Source organism: Galleria mellonella, unplaced genomic scaffold, assembly GCF_026898425.1.
Source record: "Galleria mellonella isolate WM207_F2 unplaced genomic scaffold, CSIRO_AGI_GalMel_v1 utg74, whole genome shotgun sequence".
Classification (NCBI taxonomy): domain Eukaryota; kingdom Metazoa; phylum Arthropoda; class Insecta; order Lepidoptera; family Pyralidae; genus Galleria; species Galleria mellonella.
The window spans coordinates 3155382-3175929 of record NW_026442147.1 but is presented as its reverse complement, the minus strand read 5'-3'; the positions used below and the strand labels follow the sequence as shown (position 1 = coordinate 3175929).

The 20548-nt window shown below is 32.3% G+C and overlaps 3 protein-coding genes across 3 annotated transcripts; 2 read left to right on the top strand and 1 right to left on the bottom strand.

The window, feature by feature from the left end:
- Window positions 1-494: 494 nt before the first annotated feature.
- Window positions 495-11925, top strand: LOC113516042 (protein brunelleschi). The gene is made up of 17 exons (XM_026900385.3): window positions 495-930; window positions 1037-1127; window positions 1896-2123; window positions 2362-2660; window positions 3068-3244; window positions 3491-4129; window positions 4694-4858; window positions 5234-5394; window positions 5727-5964; window positions 6501-6994; window positions 7471-7778; window positions 8081-8162; window positions 8774-8898; window positions 9756-9925; window positions 10313-10510; window positions 10825-11032; window positions 11590-11925. Exons 1-17 carry the CDS (start codon window positions 741-743, stop codon window positions 11819-11821), a joined length of 4005 nt encoding a protein of 1334 aa, XP_026756186.2. The 5' UTR covers window positions 495-740; the 3' UTR covers window positions 11822-11925.
- Window positions 11926-13105: 1180 nt separating this feature from the next.
- On the top strand, window positions 13106-15419 carry LOC113516093 (THAP domain-containing protein 1-like). The gene is made up of 3 exons (XM_026900455.3): window positions 13106-13342; window positions 13443-13635; window positions 14669-15419. Exons 1-3 carry the CDS (start codon window positions 13266-13268, stop codon window positions 15074-15076), a joined length of 678 nt encoding a protein of 225 aa, XP_026756256.2. The 5' UTR covers window positions 13106-13265; the 3' UTR covers window positions 15077-15419.
- A 235-nt stretch (window positions 15420-15654) lies between these two features.
- On the bottom strand, window positions 15655-18753 carry LOC113516043 (ATP-dependent DNA helicase PIF1). The gene is made up of 3 exons (XM_026900386.3): window positions 17863-18753; window positions 17183-17346; window positions 15655-16794 (listed from the first exon to the last, which is right to left on the bottom strand). The coding sequence occupies exons 1-3, from the start codon at window positions 18614-18616 to the stop codon at window positions 15793-15795; spliced, it is 1920 nt and encodes a 639-aa protein (XP_026756187.2). The 5' UTR covers window positions 18617-18753; the 3' UTR covers window positions 15655-15792.
- Between the last annotated feature and the right edge of the window lie 1795 nt (window positions 18754-20548).

Genomic DNA, 20548 nt, shown 5'->3' with positions numbered 1-20548 from the left:
GTTTATTATTTGCACGGCGTACTATATAATATGGTAATTTACGTAGTACATATTTTTTAGGACAAAGACGGAGGGCCTTCTGTAGTTTACTTCTTCAACCGATTTCAGAAAGTGTGATTCAGTTTGTGATGATGACTCAGTGGTTTGTCGGTCAAGTTTTCAATTTGGTTGTACTTTGTTATATTTGTTACATCATAACCCTGTCAGTTTTAAACTGATTTGAAAAAGTCTTTTTTATCTGAAAGAATATACTTACTAATAGGTCTCATAAAAAAAATTATCAAAATACTGATTTTATCACAATTAAAGTTGATTTTCTACATATAACAATCTTATGTTATTATAATACATAATAATCTAAATATATCAGCTAAAGTTTAGCTTTAGCTGTGATATTTTCTTCTGATCTGCGATAACTTAACAACTCCTCTTTTTGAATCTTGACGGTCAATCAATGTTGTCAGTTATTTGTCATTCAATGGCCTAGAGGCAAGTCAATCAATAAATTGACAAAATAAAAAAATCGGCAAACAAATCTATAAAAACAACTAGACCTTAATAATTGTAAATAATTTACTTGATATAGATACAGTTTTCATTAGAATTACATGTAAACACAACTAATAAAATTTTCTGTAGGGTATTTTATTCGTGTGTGTACTCGAATGGAAAACTTCAATATTTTGTCTGATAAGCATAGCCACGTAACTTCAACCTAGTTCTAATCAAATGATTTATCAATGCGCTCTTCTGTGAGCTATATTTTGTCTCACGCTCCTGGAGAGTCGGTGATGTCACACCCTGACTACTCGCAGCATGCCCAGCACCATGCTTGCCTCCTGGTGCTGGTTAAAGGCATAGGTGGCATGCTAAAAAACTTCAACAAACTGTGGGATCGAATACAAAAGGTCAATAACATCAAAGTTACTGGTAAGTTATTTTGTATAATGCGCTGTAAATTGTACATTGTAAATTATTATAATAATAGTTTTATTTTTTATATTGGTATAAATTAATTATTATGCTTTCTAATCAGATTCAGCAGGTCAAGTAAGGGATATTTGGGTGCGATATGTCCGAGATTATCCTGTAGAGAACAATGATTGGGGTGATTTTCAAACTCATAGGTATGTTTAGTTATCATTATACTTTTTAATACAAAACATTTTGTTTGTACTGGTATTATTATACATCAAATTTGATGTCATTATTAAACAATTTTAAATATTCCCAAATCATAATTTAAGAAATGGATTTATAACCCATTGAAACAAATCAGTCAATAGGATTCCTATTAATCACCTAAATTTATATTTTATTGTAAAAACTTCTTGAAGCCTATAAAACTAAAACATAAAACTTTGCACTAAAATATTGAATATGTAATAGTATTAAATATTTAACAAAATAAGTAACATTTTGTAATCCACATCAAATTAATAGTCCACAATATTATATATAATATATTTTTAATATTATAATATAATGCTTCGGCAATATTAGTCCCTTGGAATGTACCAACATTCAACAGCAAATTTACACAGTCCTGTTCCTTGGAATACTATAAAGTACTGTGCACTAGCTTCTATTGTTAGATTTATAAATTATTAGCCACTTTTACCCATGATTATTTTTTTACTTCTTCTATGTGACTGAGATATCAACCACAATAAAACTATCCTTCTCCAACCCATGTAATAAGTCTATATGAAGTACCAAACAAATAAACTCACCTTCTAATGTAACATTAGTAAGAATTGTTATGTCCAAAATTTTCTAAAATTGTTCTTTGTTGTTATTTTAATAAATAAATACTTGTAATTATCATTGGAATATACAACAATTATTCCAATTTTTATTTCATTATCTGTATAGAAATACAATTAATTCTTCAGGCGCCTCCTTGGGCTTATAACACTGAGTAAATTCACAAACCAAGTGGAACTGAATGAGGTATGCCGTGTTCATGAATCTCTGAAAGTGAAGTACATAAACACTCTATATGATTCCCGGGCATTTATGTTTGGTCCAGTTAGTAATATGAAGAAACCAGAACAGGAACCTGAAAACTATAGTCTATTTGAAGATGATAAAGTTTTCAGGGATGGAAGTACCAGTGATAAGTGAGTAACTTTCTTCATTCTTTTCAAGGTATATAGAAATTTCATTATTTTTTTTCTTTGTGTAATAAATACACATTTTACTGAAATCATATGTATCATAATAGGGTAACATCCAATTTCCTTGATTAGTAATCTTGAAAAATGAAATTAGTCAATTGAATAAATTAACTGCTTTTTTCATTAAATCAAGGAAAAAATATAATATCATCTGATAATAGTTCCAACATTACAATTGCAGGACTTCCATGCCTAGTGAACAGTCAGATAGTTTGTCTTCATCTGAAAGCTTCCCACATTCTGTCTCATCAAACGCATCTTGTCCAGTTCAAGAAGAGAACTTTACAACACCATCCAATTTCAAAACTCATGCTATGTTCTATGGTGAAAATGATCCAGTTCCCGACTTAGAGCAAAATGTAGCAGATTTAATAAATTCCCTCTTTTGGGTTGTGGAGTCCAAAAGGTTGGAAAGGTCCAGAGAGAAACTAGAGAAGGTGTCCCTTCTTTTGGCTCCATTTGAGAAAAAAGATTTTGTAGGTAAATATTACAATTTTGTCTTCTGAACCAAGGTACATGCCTTTATTATATTATTGAAAATATTCTACTAACAATGCACCCGTGGTTGCAAAGTACACTAATTAATACTTTTTCTCTCATCTAGTAATAGTCACAGAAGTGTGGTGGACACTTCTGCTGCAAGGACCATAATTATTTATTTCTTTAACAAATTACAGCCATATGCTGGAATCGCCACAGTTCATTTCCAAATAATAATAAAATATTTTTTTCATAACCACTCCCTTAATCTAAGAACCTAAATCTCGCGATCAATAAAGTTACCTAGGTACAACTTAAATATATAATCAGCTATTTCTGTATTTATATATTTTTCTCTGACACTTTTGATTGAAAAATATATTGAACGGCAATTAATATGCCTACAGGTCTTGATATGGAATCTCGTAATAATAAAAAGCGATGTATGGGCCGCGTGACGAAGAATTTAGCTGATCTAACATTGCAAGCAGGATTAGTAGCTGAGAGCCTTAGCTTGTATCACAACTCTGCAGAAATACTCAAATCAGTTAATGACTGGCTTTGGTTGGCTGCAGCTAAAGAAGGTAATTTAAATAGAAGACCAAAATTTTTTTTCAAGCATTTATAAGCATTTATATAGTCTAATGGAAACAGTATATCATTTTGGAGCTTAACCCAAAAATTGTTTAATAAATGAAATAATTTTTACCAAGGAACACATCTAATCAGATGTGCAAGTGAAGTTATCCATATTTTTTTGTCATCAGTTGAAAAATTAATCACTATATTTTTTTTATATATGAATATATAATTATATTGATTTATTTCAGGACTGTGCGCAGCTTCAGCTATACTTCTTTACCCAAACTTACGAAATTCAGAACCTTTACAAAGAAACGCTAGTTTACAAGAATGCTCCCCTAACAAAACCAAATCATTATCTCTGTTCCATCCGAATATGGAACCATTTCGAAAATATAAAACTACTTCATCGAGTCCTCTTCGATCTTCAAAAGCTTCTAGTCCTGTCAATCCTCCAAGTGAACTAACACCATCATCATCTGATAGTGTGGAATCCTCATCAAGACAATCGGAAACTGATAACTGTGATACGGAATCATTGGCCTCCTCCAGTGATATTGAGTATCAAAGCCAGAAATCATTTTTGAGCCCTGATCTGCCGTCTATTCCAAGGCAACCACCATCACAGCTTCAAAATCAATATCTTCTGAATGGGGAGGATATTGCTGAGAAATATCGTAAAGCAATTATTCACTATAGTAAATATCAAAATGCTGGAATTATAGAGACTGAAGCGTGTTTTAAAGCAGCAAGAATTGCTGTTGAGCAGAACAACAGTTTGCACGCATCCAGCTTTCTCCAAAATGTTATTTTCATAAATTTGACCCTGAGTGAACAAGAGAAGATTCAAAGATTTGACACTCTTGCTGAACTTTATAAAGAAATTGGTTTGTATCGACTATTATATTATTACATACTAACGACCCGTCCCTGCTTCGCATGAGTAGGTTAGGTAATTGTAATTTTTTTTGAAAATACAACCTTAAGAAAAAGATAAAAAATTAAAATCGGTTAAGTATTTTTTGAGTTTACAAATTTTGTAGTGATAAAGCAAGAACACATTGTGCCCACCAAAATTTTTCATTCCAACTAGGAAAAGCCAATGCAATAGAAGGAAAACTCAAAACATTACGCATACCGCCAGGCCAGCATGGTAGTAGCGGAAGGCCTCTAATGAATAAACCCATAATAGTGGAACATTCATTGTCGAATTTAGGGTTGTTATTAAGGGGGGAGGGGAGGTCTGACCCCTTAAGGTACATATGTGCTCTCAGACATAAAGCTCCACTCACATTCTGGGGTGAGTACCAGATTAATTAATAATTGTGGTGAATACAGTCCACACCAACCCCTCTTAAATACGCTTATGAGAACATTAATACTTTGTTTTGATGATTATTATTTGAATGGCATGAAATATGATTATGCATCACTATCAATTTTGATCTCAGGTTTTCTTCGTAAAGCAGCGTTTTGTCAGCGTTTAGCTGCAACCCGACAAGTGAGCCCTAACAATCCAAATCCAGACTGGCAGCGATGCTATTACCTCATGCTGGACAGTTTTCCGGGACATAAGCTGAGTCTGGATCCTAATTACGTTATTCAGCATCAAGTTGGTAAGTTGATGTAAAAAGTTTTAAAGAATATATAACTATTGTAATTCCCTATGGGGTAGTCAGAAGCCATTAGTAATTTGCGTTTGTATAGTCGTAGCATTCGACTTGTCTGCATTTCACTAACCAAAATTCGAATCCAATATGACAAGTGGCGAGTTGTTATTTTAAATTAATTAGTAGTTTTAAATCGCCAAAGATTTTATCAAAAAAATTAATTGACAAAGCCGGCTAGTTTCTGACTAAAAAGTTCATAAGCTTTGAGATTTATAACTCCTAGCCAAACCAATAAATTTGGCTTCGCCACAACAGCACCAAGTTTTAATAAGTTAATAAAAGCTATGAAATGTATACATCATTGTTTATGTTAATATTTAGGTTGGCCTGCCCTGCAAATTCAACTGCTTCAAGAGTTGGTAGTGGCTGCTCGAAGAATGGGTAACCCGGCTTTGGCTACGAGACACATGACATTTTTATTGCAAACAATGTGGCCGCATTTGTCGCGGCAAGAACATAGAGATTTAGCCATACAATTACAGGTATCTTCATATTTCAGCTTGTTTATTATTATATTTATTTTCTTAAGAAGACCATTTAGGTAAATATTATTGAACATGCAACAATATTCATTCTTCTGCCAACTTTTAATTTGATAAACATAAAACATGAATCTAAACCAATTTCTAGTCTTTTTTCATTAATTATTCAACAAGTGCTTTTTTAGTAATCTAAATGTTATTATTTATTGTTAAATTATCTTTGATAAATGTAATAAATATTTACGATGGTGCCTTACTTCGCTAAAGTTATGAACGCCTTTAAATGCAGCTGGATATCCCCCCTAACTTATTCTTCTCCCCTTTGGCCACAGGCACTATCAGCACAGTGCGAAGGCGGGCCAGTACCTCTGGTGCTACCGACAGGTGCAGTGGTGCCGCCGGCAAGCTTGTCACATGTGCCACAGTGTAGTAGTTTCACGCCACGCCCGCCACCACCGCCAAGAGCACCACATCTCGTCAAATTAAAGACTCAACAAGGGCCCTTCATATTCACCCCAATACATTTTGGCACTTTAGAACGCAAGGCTAAAAAAGATGAGGGGAAAATGGGTAAGAAAATTGTATAATTAAAGCTATAATTTTTATTTTAATGCTAGGACTCTTATGCAGGATTTACATCAACCGGCATCAAACAAGCACGATCGCTTCCGTCCGAACAAAGAACTGCTCAGGAATTCGAACGTATACAGCCGCATCCATCCGCTGTCGAACTCATCTCTCTAAACATTAAATTAGAAAATGACAGTAACATAGAATTGTATAAGCGTCGTGTGAATATGAAAATTAAATCATCGTGAATATGATTTTATTTCCTCTACCGCATTGGAAATTCGAAGCATCCTGCTTGATATAAATCGCGCTGACTGTGCATTAATATATATATCTACAAAAAAGCATTCATTGCGTAATCCAATATATTGGGTGCAATGTGATTATCTAGAAACTATTAGAGAAGGGCTGGTGCTATACTGTAATTTCTTTTGATTCTGAATGCCAAAACATATTCGACTTACCTTTCAATTTATCGATGATAATATTTTTTTCTACAGATTTAATTAAACTTAAAAATAATGTATAATTTACAGAGTATCTTTGGGTGGAAGACGACATCTGTGAGGTCCAAATGAAACTAACAAACCCATTACCGTTCGAGTTAAAAGTTTCGAATATGCGACTACTCACCTCAGGGATAGTCTTTGAATCTATTCCGGAGACCATAATATTAGCACCAGACACCCCTACCACTGTTAATCTTCACGGAACACCAAAGGAAGTGGGCGAATTGCAAATACTAGGATACTCAACACACACGCTTGGTGTAAAGTCTAATTGTAGACTGAAAACTATGCCAATGCCAAACAAATTCCCAGCCTTATACACTATCGAAGTCATTCCTAGTCTGCCGACAATTACTATTGAGACTACAGTTTCATCTGCAGGATCTATGAGTCTATCCAGCCTCGAGAATGTGGGTAGTACGACAAATATAACATTACACAATGGAGAAAGCACCGAGTGCTACATGAAAATTACGAATACTAGTAATGTGACGATTGAATATCTTGATATTGCTATACAGGTAAGGAAATTAAGGGAAAGAGAGTATGTTTTATTATTTTCTTTCAGTTTGTTCGCAAATACCATCAGATTTTATTTCTAACTAACCTACTAGTATATAAACTAATATTTGCGAAGTATATGCAATAATTTTAACTAAGTAAATGTACACATTTATTGATAGTTCGATATTATATTTGAAGTAATGGAATTGTCGCGTCGGCAAGACAATAATTCCTAAAAACAAGATAAAACTCCGCCTAAAATTTAAATACTATATAGACTGAAATATAGAAAAGTTGCATTAATGACAGCGTAATTTATTTGTGATACGCTCTTAGTATTTTAACATTCCAACTCCCGAGCTTTCTTGGAAAAAATGGTTTAAATAAAGTAAATAGGTACTATCACAAAATCTATGATTGTTATACCAATATTTTCTCTTGCAACCTATTTAACATATTTAATACAAGGTAAAATATCATCCGTATATTTCAGTCAAATATGGACAGCCAACTTCAATCAAAGATATTCCAATATTCTAATGGAGATATACAAGCTCAACTGCCGATAGCCCCTAACGAGACTGCAACTATCAATATGAAGTTATATGGAGAAGCCGATTTCCTCGATTTGGGTGGTGTTGGAGGTGAAAATCTGTTCCCCAACAGCCTGACTTCAAATTATCCATCAAGAGTTGGATCACCGGTGCCTAATACCCAAACATCCCTGCCCACGCAAAGTTCCAACCCGCAAACGTCACTGAGCAGTGGTCTTATGCCTAATAGAACATCTGGAAGCTTTAGGTAAAGTTATTTTAACGTCACTAAACTTCAATGGTAATAAATATGCGTACTTATTATATATCTAAATTCTTATTAATGGATTTAATTCTATTATAAATGTAAAAGTTTGTTAAGATTTTCCTATTTAATCACGCTTAACCATCTGAACGGATTTGAATGAAAATTTGGTACATGGGTAGACTGTATCGTAGTTTATCTCGGGTTATTTTATATATTATATATACTTCTATTGAGTTCCGCAGGCAGTCTCGGAAAATATTTGGTATGACAATTTAGAGTTTTATTATTTCTTTACATTTCAGATCAACAAACTCTCACACAACTAGTTGGTCAGCGCCAATTTCCGTTATGCCCCCGTCTCGCGGCCGCCAAATAGAAACTCAGGTATTTAAATTTAAAATGGGGTAGTAATGTATTAATATTGTTTTTATTATTATTATGAATTCTCACTTTCCCGAGATAACACTATATTCGAATCTAAACAAAAAGAAGCGAGACGCCTATTTCTAAATGTGATTTGCTAAGTAGCATTATTTATCACTGAAAACTTAGCTATTAATTTAAATAAGTTGTGTTGGCATGACTGTGTTTCGGTTTGAAGGGTGGGATATGGCGTGAATTTACTGGGTACAGAGGAATAACACCTGAGTCCTCAGGAGTGGCAACGCATGGGGAGTATCATGGGCGAAACAGTATACTCTGTTATGTCCATGGTACTGCTCATGTCTATAGGCAACGGTTACCACTTTCCATCAGGTGGGCCGTCAGCTTGTTTGCCATTCTAAGTTGTATAAAAAAAAAAAAAAAAAAAAAAAAAAAAAAAAAAAAAAAAAAAAAAAAATATTACACGGTCTATCAAGTCCCAAATTAAAAATAGTCTACTACGACAGATAAACAAGACATTTATACCATGGAACTTTTGTTAATATAACATTTTTTTTTTATTATAAGGGAGTTTCTTATCGTTGATTAAGATTGTTTTATTATTGTGTCAGGTAATAATAAGATATTCGGGCGGTGCTGGCAAGGAAATGCACTGTCGTCAATCGACGTTGCAAATCAATTTGGAATTGTTGCCTAGTGTGTCTATCACTCATTGGGACGTATTGCCAGCCGAGATGTAAGTTTATTCATACATAAATATTTTTTAATTAATAATTTTGATATTTAATGAAGAATCAATGTGGGCCTCTCCCTAATTGAGACGAGTAGCGACATTAGCGGATAACTTTGAAAGCTCAGAGGGCCTACCATGAAGTGTTTTCCGAAATTTCGGATCCGAACGAAACAAAAATTTGATGCTAAAATTACATGATATGTACCGTTTAAAAATATTAAAAATGCTAAAGTATCGTTCCTTTGAACTTTTATAATAGGACTTATGACAAACGAAATGTTAAGCTCCATTTACAGGGTCGATTTCGGTGCGAACAAAAACACGAAATTGAGCCCGAAAATTCGGAATTTCATTTCATGGTAGTCCCCCTGATTTTTATAAACTAGGGACACGCACGAGCTAAATTTCGATAACAAAACTACTTATCCGGTTAAAACTAAGCCTAACTAACTCTCTAATAATTAACTAATCTCTCAATTTTAAACGAACAGTGCACATTTACAAAACTTCATTAAAATCGGTTGTGCGGTTTTGGAGATTATCTTGAACAAACATCGTGACTCGGTATAAGATATAATCACGTAATGAGCATATAAACATTGAACAGATAATTTTAAAATTGTTTTAGTAAAATTTACTAAAATTGGTTTATTATATTTATTCAAATTAAAGCGCGACATTGAAGGAATTTTAAATCTCATTAGCATATTTTTTTTATTTTAGTTTTGACTATTATCTTTTCTTTTGTTTTATAATCTTTTGTTCAAATCAATATTTGAAAATTTCTTATTCCTTATTTATACTTATATAAATGAGACTAAAAATATTAAAGTCTTTATTAATGTTAATTGAATTTTCAGACCTTCCCAACTATACCTAGTGTTAGACGTTACAAATCTAACTTCGGAAGAGATGGATTTCCACTACGCGCCCAGTAAACACATCCTCATTGAGAGCAAGGAGTCGTGCAGGATACCAGTGCCACTCGACCGGTGCCCATTCAATGCTACGTCCAACAAAACCGACGATGGTACGTTACATAGACATAATAGAGATAGATGACCCAAATACCTCAATTATACATATATATATATATATATATATATATATATATATATATATATATATATATCTCAGATAACGGGAATCATTTTTGAGACTACTTTCGAAAATGGATTCTCGATTCAAAGTGTTATATTATGCGATATTGCCGCCAAATTGGAACCATTATTTTTTTTATAATCAATAATACTCAGTCCTGTGTACAAAATATTATGTTGTTTTTGATACCAAACCTAAAAATATTGTCGTTTTGTAAAAAAATAATAACTACGCGTAAGTTTATGTATAGAATATTTATGAATAATAACTATTATATGAGAAATAAAACGTGTAATAATATATTTAAATTTTATAGATTTATTGGAATCCAAATCCTTAAGCACCGGCACATCATCAAATAGCCTTGAATTGATGTGTTCAGAGCATATCACCAACAATGTAGACCTACGATGGCACCTCCTGCAGTCGGACATCAATGGGAAGGCGTCTGTCAAAGGCATAACTCTGTCGCAGGCGATGATGGATATTGTTAGGATGTCACCCTTGAATTGGGGTAAGTATTGTCTTTTTCAATATACCTATATATATATATATATATATATATATATATATATATATATATATATATATATATATATATATATATATATATATATATATATATATATATATACTACTGTGCTTTTTTCTAATTGCCTTTTACGTCATCCTGGTAACTAAGACCAGGCCTCGGTCCATGGTGTTATCCATGTTTATAGACGACCGTTATCACGTTTTTTTAGGTCAGCTGTGGGCTTGTTTGCATGCATAAATAGTTATACACCTGAAATTTTTACAGATAAATAATTTTAATCTTTATTTTTACAGAAGTAAGCGTCAACAAGCAATGTATCAAGCCACAAGATGAATATAGTTGTTCAGCTGGTGAATGCCTATCGCTAGGTGTCGCTGTCTGGAATCATTTGACGCGACCGCTGCACAAGCTCTGTCTGTCTGTTCAGTTCTACCAGGATTACAACAATGGAGTGCTATGTTATAAGTTGGACAATAGGGTTGCCACTGCTGGAAGTAATAAGTAAGTTCAATTTTTAAATTTAATTATTAAAAATATTTAGGTTGATTTTAACGTAGTAAGGGTGTATCTGAAAGTAAGTCATCATCGTTATTATCATCATCATATTAGCCGTTATCTGTCCACTGTTGAACATAGGCTTCCCTCATAGACTGCCATAAGGAATGATCCTGAGCCACCTGCTAGTATATTCTATCAATAAAAAAAATAATTAGAGATTATATCACTGTAATGCACAGTGTTTGAGAAACTCCTTTTTTAATTTTATAAACATATATTTGTTATCATTCTATATTATAAGTGTCAACTGATATCATAAATAATGAAATAGCAAAGTGAAATTGGAAGCTGTGGAAGGTCCTTAGTCCTCAGGAATATCAATCTATGTAAGACATACCATGAGTGTCACAGTTTATTCTGACATGCAATCTATATGCAACAGTTACCACTTTGCATAAGGTGGGTTGTCAACTTCTTTGCCATTTCAAGTTTCATAAAAAATATCCTATTATTTAAATCTACCTTATATAAAATATTACTAATTATTTATTTAATTTTAGAGTCGTGTTATCAACACTAGCGGAATCTGCGAAAGCCTACCACGAGTGCACTGTAGTATTTCTTACGCCTGGTGAATACAAAATCGACATCCAGTGTTCAACTACGGAGCCGATACTGGACGACGTCATCATTAGAGATCCGGACAACCAGCCCATAATACAACCATGTACGGGCGAAGTAAGCCATGTCTGGCGATTCATACCACCTGTAGCTATAAGTGTTACTGACTAGATACTATTAAGAATATTTATTTATTTTTATATTATATATCACTTTATCGTGAAATATGTTATTCCAAAATGTATAATAAAATTAAATATATAAAGTCAGATTTATTCTTCTATCTTCATTAGTATATGAGTATTACCGTGAAGCAGTTTGAAGGGTGGAATATGGCAGTGAATTTACAGGGTACAAAGGAATAACACCTTTGTCCTCAGGAATGGCAATGCATGGGAAGTATCATGGGCAAAACGGTATACTCTTTTATACCCATGGTACTGCTAATGTCTATAGGCGACGGTTACCACTTTTCATCAGATGGGCCGTCAACTTTAACGTCAAGTGGGGGATAATAGGTGAAGGTAACGAAATCAGATGAAATCATTTACTGGAATTAATCACGATAGTTTGCATGAAGAACCGCATGAAAGTTTTTTTTTTTATGTACCACTGAGGTAGCCAACGAACATATGGCCCACCTGATTATAAGCGGTTACCGTAATCTATAAACACCTGCAATACCAGGAGCATTACGCGCGCATTGCCAATCATGAAAAAGAGCTCTTTATCCTTTTTAAAAAAAAACCCCTACGCTGTAGTCATGCGGACTATCAGTCCCATTGCTAGCAATATACTTTATCAGGTAGACATCCACGTAATCCCTCTTGGAAACCATCGTGCTGAATTCCAGGTGTATTCATCACAGTGGACTAACTGACTTGCCCTTTCATCCTCTAGTGCCATCTCAGTGTATACCGTTGGCGCAGGCGGGGTTACCATTCCATTATCAGCAATTAAAAAAAACCGCTGTAATAATAAGAATAATCTCTAAATCTCGCTGTAAAAATAATAATTTCTGAAAGAGCCTAGATGATCACGTTCAGCGGTGAACTCCTTGTCGATGGCGAGCTGTACGATAGTAGAAGGTAACCATGAGCATCATCTTAAACAATTCCTCTGAGCACAATCAGTTGTACAAGTGGTAGAACACGCAGTGAGGCAAAATCTCTCCTAAAACAAGCGTTTGATACCGTTTGTAACTGAAAAGGAGACCCCTCCCCCCTTCAACAAACGCTTAAAAGAAAGAAGAATTTTGTTTAATTTTTATTGAAAAAAATCTGTCTTGTCTTATATACTGCGTTTTTTTTTTTTATATTCGTTGAATAGTATTATATTTAAACAATTTGTTAAAAACCCAGAATTTTTTTTATAAAGGCAAAGGCGAACAAAAACAACTGAGGGGTTAATAGAAACGCGAAAAGAAAAATTAATACTCTGTGATATAGACGTCATTCAACCTTCATTCTAATGTCATTTGCCCTTCCGTTAAATATTAATAAATAAATTCATTGTTTTCAATTAATTATTAGAGAATAATTAATCACTACTTTAACTATAAAATATAGAATCTTTGTTAGTCTGTCTTCTAACCTACAGTAGCTTCTAAATAAATATGGTTAATATTCGTTGCGCTGTGACAAATTGCAAAATTACAAACTACAATAAACCACCAGGAGTTGTATTCCATTCGTAAGTTTGTTTATCTAAGTATAGTTTTCAAATACAATATAACTTTGTATTCATCATATTAGCATCTGATAATCAAATAATATAATAATTGACATTTCAGATGCCCAAGTTCTAAAGAAATGAGAAATAAATGGCTCCAAATATTAAAAAACAAATGTTCTATGTTAGATTGGTCTAGAAGTAAAATCTGCTCAAAACATTTTGAGAAAAAATATTTTGATTCTCAGAGAAAGCTCAGGGAAAACGCTATACCAACTATATTTACATTTTCTTCCAATTCGAAAATGTCAAAGGTAAGGTAATTTAGGTTATTAACTATTATTGCTATATATATATTTACTTTTTAACCTAGTTCATATCAGCCCAGCATTGTATTAATTAAAAAAAAATGTTTAATTGTTATATTTTCTACATTAAAAATTTATATTAATCTAGAATGACAAATTAGTGTACAGAATTTTATTCAAACTTGTTCAGTTATTACCGTTTATTTAACTTTATAACTTTAATGTCCAAAACAAAATATGATATAAAATGCAGACTTAATGCTACGGGCATTAAGTATTTCTCTACCAGTCAGCGTTTGGGATGAACAGTGAATCACTTTAATATATAATTTTTGTTATTATAATATAATAATATATAATACAATGCTATTAATTAATAAACTTTATAAACTTAGATCCTACATTGATAATTTAAATATCATTTATTAGGTTATGAATGTATCTGGCTAGTGCACCCATTTGAAAGTTGATCTCCTGTAACCCACTTAATAAACAGAGAGATAAAGATACATAATAATAAACTATGAGATACAGCTAGTATCTACAGACATATGTAGTATCTACAGACTACATGAATTAATACTGGTACTGGATGTTGTCTATGTGATATTATTTTTAAAATCTATGTTAATTTTTTAATGTCTACATATGTGTATAATGGGAACTTATTACGTTTATTAGTTGAAACAATTGTCAGAAATACAATCATAGTAATTTAATAAAATACCCATTATACAATTATATATAGACAGTCTATTTATTCAGAATAATTATGATCTTTCTGTATTCTATTCAAATCCAGTAAGCTATTTAATTAGTAGTAGAATACTAAAACATCTTTACAATTTTTGACATTTGTAAAGATATTTTAATAATATATTCAATTAACAATTTTTATTATTATAAAATTAATTAAGAAAATAGCAACATTATGTTCTCTTTATTAATGTAGACATTTTAATGATATTAAATTTAGAATAAAATTTATAGAAAAATGCCATAAATAATTTATAATTATTATGTAACAATTCATTTTCAGACTGACTCTCCTATCGAAAGAACTAAAGTAGATAGGCTGTTGAGTAGAATGAATCAAGCTCAACTCTCCTCTGATATTAAAAATACTTTTAATAAAATTAAGGTGCCCTCAAATTTAGACATTTTCATAACAGATGATCTTAAATGTAAACCAGATTCACCAATTGAGGCTCATTTATGGTTGCTAATAAAAAAACAGGACTATTTGAATGGAATGCTAACATCACAACTGGCACGAAATAAGAAACAAGTAGAAACTCTTCATAAGAACCTCGATGAAATCAGAACACATAAGAAAGACACAGAACAAAATATAGACACTTTGAAGTACATTGTGAAGTGTCTACAAGAAAAACATGCTACTCTTGAAGAACAGATTGAAATTTTATCAGCAGTGGAGTCAAGATAAATATTATGTTAAGTTCATTAAAATATATTGCATGTTTGAAGGTGTACACTTGTATATCAAAGACAATTGTGTGGTACATGTAAGACCTGCATAAATAATAAATATTTTTCAAAAGTGTCATTTGTATGATGTATGTACTTGCATAAATAATTCAAAATCAACTATGAGATTTATTAATTTTTATTTAATCTGTCACACACATATATATGTAACAATTCAATTTAATAGACTGAACTATAAAAGGAGTGTATGCATTTCCTTAAAGATTGTATGTTAAATAAAATATTTGAAATTGTGTCAAAATAAGATTTGTATTCATCATAATAAAATGTCTTAAAAGCAAGTGTGTCATTTAAATACAAATGATGAATTAAAATAACACATGAATGAAACCCTCTCAAACCCCTTTAAAATTGAATGTTGAATTCTGTATTCTGTAAGAAAAAGCAAACAGTTTTCTGATAGACAGAAAAAACTTATAAAAGGAAATCTGTTACGGGCAAAAATATCATTTGACTTTGTGCACTGATTCAGATTATTCTCACATTGAGTTAAGGCAACATAAAAGGAAAAACAAATTCTTCATAAATAATTTATTTACATATTGCATATCCAATTTACATAAAAAGAGAATAATAAAATATTCAATAGAAATTTGATTGAGTTTCAGGAATGATTAAATCTATATATCCTTTAATATCACAAATACTTCAGTCTTATTTTTTTCGTAATTGTTTTTCGATTATTTCTCTTAATTTTAACTTTTTACTCACTTTGTTTGTATCTTTTAGTGGTCGACCCAGAGGTATAATCTCCATTTGTTGTAATCGGCGTCGGAATTTTTGATAAAATTCAAGAACATTTGGATCAGCCCACACATGACGAGAATCAAAATCTAATACTCTTAATGTATCTAAACTTTGAGCTCTACTCAAGGCTACATATGCTTGACCAGCTTCAAATATTTTAGATAGAGACATTTCTACACAATCTAAAGTCAGTCCTTGTGACTTATGAATAGAAAATGCCCATGCTAAGTTTAGAGGCACCTGTCGACGACATAGCAAAGAACCATTTGAATTTTTAACATACCATCGCTCTGACCTTGCTGTATACTCTTTTTTATTTTTAAATCTAACAACAGGCAAGCTATCTTCAAACCTCACAATTACACCTCGAGCCCCATTTACTAACCCAGCATTAACATTTATATTTTTCAATAACATAACTTGTGCTCCTATTTTCAATATTAATTTTGATGGAGCGATTGTTTGCATGTCAAGTATTTTGGTCGAATTTTCACTATCTTGTGCTGTAAAAATCTTCTCATCTCCTTCTAAATCTGCTAATTTTGAGTCATTTATCATTTTAGAATCATTTGTATGAGAACATAGCCTTGTAGCTAAAATACCATCACTCTCAATTTTTTGTTTAGAAGTACCTATAAGTCTTTCACTAATTTCGTTTGTCACATGACCTATTCTTATTTTATTGAGTATTGTTATGAATTCTTGGTCTTTTTGTCTGTGTACTTCTTTCAATTCAAAACATAGATCAATACATTTATCCCAGCAAGGTGACTGGAAACAAAATCTTTTACCAGTTTTATTTTTGTCTACAACTGGAGGCAGTTGTAGAAAATCGCCACAGAGTATAAGCTGTATTCCTCCAAAAGGTTTATCATTTTTTCTTACATGTCTAGCCACTGCTTCCAATTTCTAGAAAGGAATAGATTTTTTATTAGTGGTGTTTTAATAGGTTATATACAAATTTTCGTAATCAATTTTACCAATTAATAAATAATGACAAAACTTGTATATGATGCTTGAAGATTGTCTACTGTAATATGATATCACTGACTATACCATATTGCTTGAAGTTATGCTTTAGCAGCCTACTATATTTTGAAGAAAAATTAATTAAAAATAACCAATTTTTGGGGGTTCTATTAACACCACTAAATAGTCGGAGATAATTTCGAGTAACCAGTTAAATAACCTATATTTGTTTATAGTTGCAATACAATATCATGGTAGATCAAATTAAATTCCTCGCCCATAATCACCCTCAGTACCTACATTTCATACCATTTTATATATTATTTACCTCAAAAAATGCTCCATCAACCATAGAAATCTCATCAATGATTAAATGTTTGCATTTTCTCCATTTTTGTGTAACCAAAGGCAATTTCATAGCTCTTTCACATAAAACTTCTAATGAACCACTTCCATCTCCAATACCAGCAAATGCATGTAATGTTGTGCCTCCTGTAATATATAAACATTTATAATTAACATTGGGTTAAAAAGATTAAAATGAAATATGTGTTCTGTAAGAACTTTCAATTAAAAAGGATGAATACAAAATTTGTCCCTGGTGGATAATATGCTGGATGAAGCCACTTAAAAAATTCATATAAATAGCGGCTAAACATTATTAATTCTATTTAAAATAACCATTTTAGTAATGGTTATAATTTCCATTTTATACAATGTAATAAAAACTTTATGTGACATAGTATCACTTATATCTTGTAAAATTTTATGAAGAATTTAATCTATAAATTATATCATGCAGTAATAGATGCATAAGATAAAATATAGGCTTTTATTTTTGCTATTTGTTTATGGGATGGTATGATGGTAGAGAATGGTTAGCTGGTAGAGAATGCCATATGGCATTAAGCTCGCCATTTGTACAAAATTTTATTGTGCAATAAAGAATAAATAAATAAATAAATATCTTAAAGATGATGGATATTAACTAAAAATTGTATTACTTACCAACATGACAAGCTGCAACACCAGTAGAAGCTGTAGGCACAGTTACATCAGGCGGTAATGCTGCCACAATTCTTTTCAGTAGGAAACTTTTACCTGTCCCTGCAGAACCCGTAAAAAAAATATTCTTGCCACTAAGGCATGCTTCTAAAACTCTCTGCTGTTCTGCATTTAACGAACTCATGTTAGTCAATGGTGAAGGTGAATACAACTTTTTAGGTGCTGGTCCTCTGCTAATATCATCAGATTTACGCTTCTTGGAAGGTGGAGAAGGCGTCGTAATTGTTGATTTTGGAATTTTACTCTTAGCGTTGTGTATATCGGCCACAGTCACAGGACTGATCTCTTCAAAAGCTTGCGCTTTACCACTTAGCAACTTAGTTCTCATGTTCTGTTTTGAGAGCGTGGTATTTGCGATTTTTTCTTTATCACCAGTCATTTTTACAAATATCGTACGCAGAAACGAAACTAGGTTAGTTGGTGGTGCATTTGAAATAAATAAAGTGCATCCTACCTCTTGAAACTTTACACTAGCTTTACCTTCTATCATAAACTTTTTAAATACATTTATTCCTTTCAATGCTAAGCGAATAGGGGCATTTTTATCATTTGATATTTCCATAAACATTTCTCGAAATTCGTTGCGAATTAATCGAAGTGAAGCAGTTTTGTAAGTCACCTTTCTGATAATTGAACCTTCGGGTGTAGTCCACTCTACAGTTACTCCACATGACAAAAATGATTCTCCTACGTCCATCTAGGTAAATTGCGAATATTAAATCACTACAGAAAAGATAATAATAAATGCAGACGAAACAGCAAAAATTTTTAAAAAGAATCCGTCAACCGACCAGTCAAAATATAATGACAACTGACAGACAAAAAGTATATAACCAAGAGAAAAACTCACTTTATAGAAGCTACGTACAACAACTTGGTCAGGAATTACTCACCAATCTACACAAAAAAAATCCATCTTCTCGTTATGTTGGCTAGCCTGATGTTCAAAATAGAAACGAATAGGTTATAATTATACTACAGTTTAATAGTAGAAACACGAATAATGTGATAAAAGAAGAAATATTTATTTATTTATTACATGGTATATAAATTGTAGGTTCCGATAAATATTTATTTAGCAAAAATAAAATAACAGATAGCATTCTTAAATATATTTATTATTATATATTATAATATATATATAAATATTATAATGAGATCTCAATTCGTAGCATTATTGATAGTAAACACAAGTTTTCAACACTTCCTGTAATATCTGGTATATTTCTAGAGTAAATCTCGTAATAGAGTCAATATTAATTATATATATTGACTCTATTAGTCGACATTTGACAGTATCTTTGTTATTTAGCACTACTGTGATTTCATCATTTATTTAAACATTGACATGATATTTCCTGACCAAATTCGTACATAAAAAGCTAGTATAGTAGTTACGCAAAACTGTTGACAGCTTTAATATTTTAATGGGTGATAATGGAATGGTAACCCCACCCGCGCGAGGGGGAAAGGGATTGTTAGTAATGGAGTTTGACAGCCCCATTGCTAGCAATATGCCTTATTAGGTCGACCTCCACGTGGTTCCTCCTGGAAACCATTACCTGGTTACCGTTCCATTATCATCCATTAAAAAAAAACCCCATCCGCGCTATCGGTATACACCGACGGGGCACCAGTGAAGGATGACACAGGTGAGGATGATGCAGGTCAGTTAGCCCATCTTGACAAATTCAACAAGAATTGTTCACGATGATTTCCAGGAGGAACCACGTGGAGGTCAACCTAATAGTGCATATTGCTGGCAATGGGGTTGTCTAACTCCATTGCCGACAATACCTTTCCCCCCTGACAGCTTTAATGAGCGCAATCGACTCTATAGACGATCAAAGATTAACTCGAGTCTGCTTTTTTGTCATTTGTAAGACAAAGACGAAGCAGTTCCATCTTTATTTCCAAAGCGACATTAACATGAGATGTGAGCTTAACTCAAGCCGTTAACCATTTACGGAGGCAATAAGAACAATGTGAATAAAAGCAAACCAATGAGAATGCACTCTTTCTAGCAGTATGCATATTGAGTACTAGCTGATGCCCGCGATTTAGTCCGCGTGGTATTTGTTATTCATTCGATTAACATTCTTATCGGCGACCGGCCGATGCAAACTCTTTAGACATTATTATACTTTTTTATATACATTTACTTTTAGAATGTTCTTTTTATTTGTAATTTCAATTTTATATTTTTTGACATATATCATATTGTTCTGTTCCTTGCTTGCTGTTAATACATTTTTTCGCTACTGAATTCCGTGTCTACATCATTTCATCAGGTAATGAACTCGACCGACACGATCATTAAAAAAAAGAAAATGGTTCTAACTTACGACTTTTATTATGCGATACGAAATTTACTTCAATTATATTGCAAGAACATGATAATCTTGAATCTTGATGACATCTACGTGTTTACCATGAAGTGAAATTCCGAAATTTCGGACTCAATTTCATGTTTTTGTTTATATCAAAATCGGACCAATAAATGGAGTTTAACATTTCTCGTTCGTTATAAATCGTTCGTTCTATCATAAAAGTGCAAAGAAACAATATTTTAACATTTTTAATATTTCCAAACGGCGTGTATTATGTAATTTTAACATAAAATTTCTGT

What these genes read in the sequence shown, in the direction of transcription:
- LOC113516042 (XM_026900385.3), top strand. Translation starts at nt 741, where the DNA reads ATGCGCTCTTCTGTGAGCTATATTTTGTCTCACGCTCCTGGAGAGTCG. An exon ending in ATTTAGCCATACAATTACAG is followed by an intron (nt 5,395 to 5,726) that starts GTATCTTCATAT and finishes CTTTGGCCACAG; the next exon opens with GCACTATCAGCACAGTGCGA. An exon ending in GACGTATTGCCAGCCGAGAT is followed by an intron (nt 8,899 to 9,755) that starts GTAAGTTTATTC and finishes TTGAATTTTCAG; the next exon opens with ACCTTCCCAACTATACCTAG.
- LOC113516093 (XM_026900455.3), top strand. Translation starts at nt 13,266, where the DNA reads ATGGTTAATATTCGTTGCGCTGTGACAAATTGCAAAATTACAAACTAC. An exon ending in CCAGGAGTTGTATTCCATTC is followed by an intron (nt 13,343 to 13,442) that starts GTAAGTTTGTTT and finishes TTGACATTTCAG; the next exon opens with ATGCCCAAGTTCTAAAGAAA. An exon ending in CCAATTCGAAAATGTCAAAG is followed by an intron (nt 13,636 to 14,668) that starts GTAAGGTAATTT and finishes ATTCATTTTCAG; the next exon opens with ACTGACTCTCCTATCGAAAG.
- LOC113516043 (XM_026900386.3), bottom strand. Translation starts at nt 18,616, where the DNA reads ATGGACGTAGGAGAATCATTTTTGTCATGTGGAGTAACTGTAGAGTGG. An exon ending in TGTTGCAGCTTGTCATGTTG is followed by an intron (nt 17,347 to 17,862) that starts GTAAGTAATACA and finishes TATATATTACAG; the next exon opens with GAGGCACAACATTACATGCA. An exon ending in TTGATGGAGCATTTTTTGAG is followed by an intron (nt 16,795 to 17,182) that starts GTAAATAATATA and finishes ATTCCTTTCTAG; the next exon opens with AAATTGGAAGCAGTGGCTAG.